The 2,988-nt window shown below is 34.7% G+C and overlaps 1 protein-coding gene across 1 annotated transcript; it reads left to right on the forward strand.

Annotated features, from left to right (window-relative positions):
* The first annotated feature begins 270 nt into the window (after nucleotides 1–270).
* On the forward strand, nucleotides 271–849 carry LOC107879511 (agamous-like MADS-box protein AGL62). Its single transcript, XM_016726544.2, has one exon. It carries the CDS (start codon nucleotides 271–273, stop codon nucleotides 847–849), a length of 579 nt encoding a protein of 192 aa, XP_016582030.2.
* Nucleotides 850–2,988: the final 2,139 nt, after the last annotated feature.

The raw sequence follows: 2,988 nt of genomic DNA on the forward strand, positions 1-2,988 counted from the left end.
AACATATATTGTCCAATTATGAATTATGGTCATTAAGGATTCGATCAGCGCTAACGACACAAACAAAATAGAGGCGAAAGCGGTTCCATTCAAATCGTTTACAAAAAAAGAAAAAACATAAATTTATAGGCTCTCCAAGAAATTTTAATTTATTTTCCTAAAAAGGTGAAACAAAATATTTGAATTTCTAATATAAAAACTCTTGGTGTTGAGAGAAAAAATCACAACTACTTCTTGATTTCACAAATATTGAGTAGTGTTAATTTAGCCATGGCAAGAAGGAGCAAGGGTCGAAAAAAGGTTGAAATAGTGAAAATGAAAAATCAGAGTAACATGAAAGTTACTTTCTCTAAGCGTCCTGTTGGTCTCTTCAAAAAGGCTAATGAACTTTGTACGCTATGTGGTGCTGAAATTGTCATTGTGGTATTTTCTCTAGGCAAGGCCAACAAAGTTTACTCCTTTGGCCACCCTTCAGTGGAGTTGTTGGTGGATAGGTTCCTGGGGAGGGACCTCCCTCCACCAAATGATGATGGCCATAACCACCTAATCATGGCTCATCGAAACATTGGTCAACGTGGCCTCAATAAGGAGGTCATGGACATGCAGGAGTCTCTCCAGAAGGAGAAAGCTGTAGGACAATCCCTACTTGAATTTGGGAGGAGAGCCTATGATCGTTGCTGCGAATCTCCGATTATCGAAGGACTTAGCCTCTCCCAACTTCAACAATTGAAGAAGGCATTGGAAGTTCAAAAGCGAAAGGTTGAATTCGAGGCAGAACTACGACAAATGGTGAGTGATGCTCTACTCCCATTGCTCACCTTTGGAAGTGCCTTGTCTCCATCCAACTAGTGGTGATGGGGCAAGTTCTTCACGTGGACCCAATGTTGGTGCACCCTTTGCTAATTAGGGCTGGTGGATCTACTTTTTCTGCAGTTCCCTACTAGTTCAACTGTCGTTCCTAATTCGCACATTATGGAACATATGAGTAATAAGCGTGCATCTAGGTTTATCGTGTCATTTGAGTTATCCTCAGTGTGTGTCTTTTATATTTGAGTCGTCCTATGATGTTCATCATCAATGTTATGGTTCATTCGAACCCTGTAAGTTTAGTTATTATGTGTCATGTTGTCAGTCCATTGTCGTGTTGATTTTATCATTTGAATGGTGTTAGTGTGTGTCATTTGAGTCATGTTATTAGTCCATAATCGTGTTGATTTTATCATTTGAACGATGTCAGTGTGTCATTTGAGTCATCGTATAATGTTCTATCATTTGAGTCATCATATAATGTTCTATCATCAGTTATGATCAGTTATGATTCATTCAAACCCAGTAATTTTAGTTATATATTATATGTTGTTTAGTTTATTGTTATGTTGATTTTATACTTGAATGGTGTTGCTCTCTTCTTTAACAACATATATCTAGATATTACAAATCTTCAAAAGAAAATCGATGTATGCCTGTTTGTATGTTATCATATGTAGTGCTAGGTATACGGTGGCTACTGGCTACCACTACAACTAGGGGTGTTCATGGGTCGGTTTGGATTGGTTAGTGGTTAAAATCATAACCAAAATCAACTTAGTCGGTTTTTTAATTTCTAAAACCAAACCAAATCAAACCACAAAAACAAAATAATCGTTGGTTAGGTTCTTGTCGGTTTGGTTCGGTTTTTCGATTTTTCCGGTTATTGAATAGTCTACTCCAACCATCTCTAGAATAAACTCCTTCTTTTAACCCATAGAAAAGAGTATCAAATTGAACAATTTCTCATGAAATATTTGTACAGTGATGGACAAATGATACTATAAACTCTTAAAAATCAGAACAAATACATTAAACAAAACCAACATTGAGATGAAAAACACTAACTTGGTATTGTAGGCACTAAGATTATCCAACAACATACATGTACATTATAAAATAGAGTTTTGTATTCTGTTACAGTGTACTACAACAAGAGATAGAGTTGGGCAAATTTGAGTAATCTGTTTACTTTATAGACTAGCTAGGTGAGCTAATAATATATGGAAAAGATTGAATAAATAAGGAGACATAAAACTACCATTTGAACCAGGGACCATGGTAACTCGTTTGAAAGATTCTTTGTTTATGTAACCGAAGATGAAGTAGCATATGGATTACAGTTTCAGTCATTATTCATGCCATCTCTCTTGGGTTATTCACAAACCATACATCAATAAAAATTCAGTAACATTTAATAAAATCCCTCTGCACCATTGCCGGGCTAAAGTTACATCCCATGAAACTTTGAGATTTTACTATAGTATAGAATCAGATTTAATCGCCGAAAATATCCCACAAAAAATGAAGAGAAGACTACACTACGAAAGCGAGTGTAAACGAGATATAGGGGGTTAAGAAACTAAACAAGAAAATATTGCAATATCAGACCTAGCCGAGACTCCTTTCAATGCGGTGCGGTGCTGCTTTTCAATAAAGAATAAAAGAAGCAGCAGTTGATGTACTACGTATTGTGAAAGTTGAAGTAGAAAAAGTGAGGTAGGAACCGTAGGTTAACTTATTAGTAATAGTGGGTAGAGTTGGGTTTGGGTTTGGGTTTGGGGCTTTGGGCAAATGGGCTAAAGTATTGGTTGGGCTAGAAATAGATTAAAATTAAATTTAATAAAGTATTTATATTTTATTTATAAATTATATATAAATAATTAGAATATATATATATATATAAAAACTTTATCGGTTCGGTTTGATTATTTTAACGATTTTTTTAAGTGAAATCATAACCAAACCAAATAGCATCAGTTTTTTAAAATTTAAAACCAAACCTAATTAAACCAAACTAAATGTCGATTTTTTTAATCGGTTGCTTTGGTTCACGGTTCGATTTGATTTTTAACCAAACCCATGAACACCCTTAACTACAATAAAAAGATATTTAGCGGAAATAAATATTTCCACAAAAATATTTAACAACATTTAAGTTAAGGTCATTGCATGTCGTTA

The sequence above is a fragment of the Capsicum annuum genome, chromosome 8 (genome assembly GCF_002878395.1).
Source record: "Capsicum annuum cultivar UCD-10X-F1 chromosome 8, UCD10Xv1.1, whole genome shotgun sequence".
In the NCBI taxonomy this organism is placed as follows: domain Eukaryota; kingdom Viridiplantae; phylum Streptophyta; class Magnoliopsida; order Solanales; family Solanaceae; genus Capsicum; species Capsicum annuum.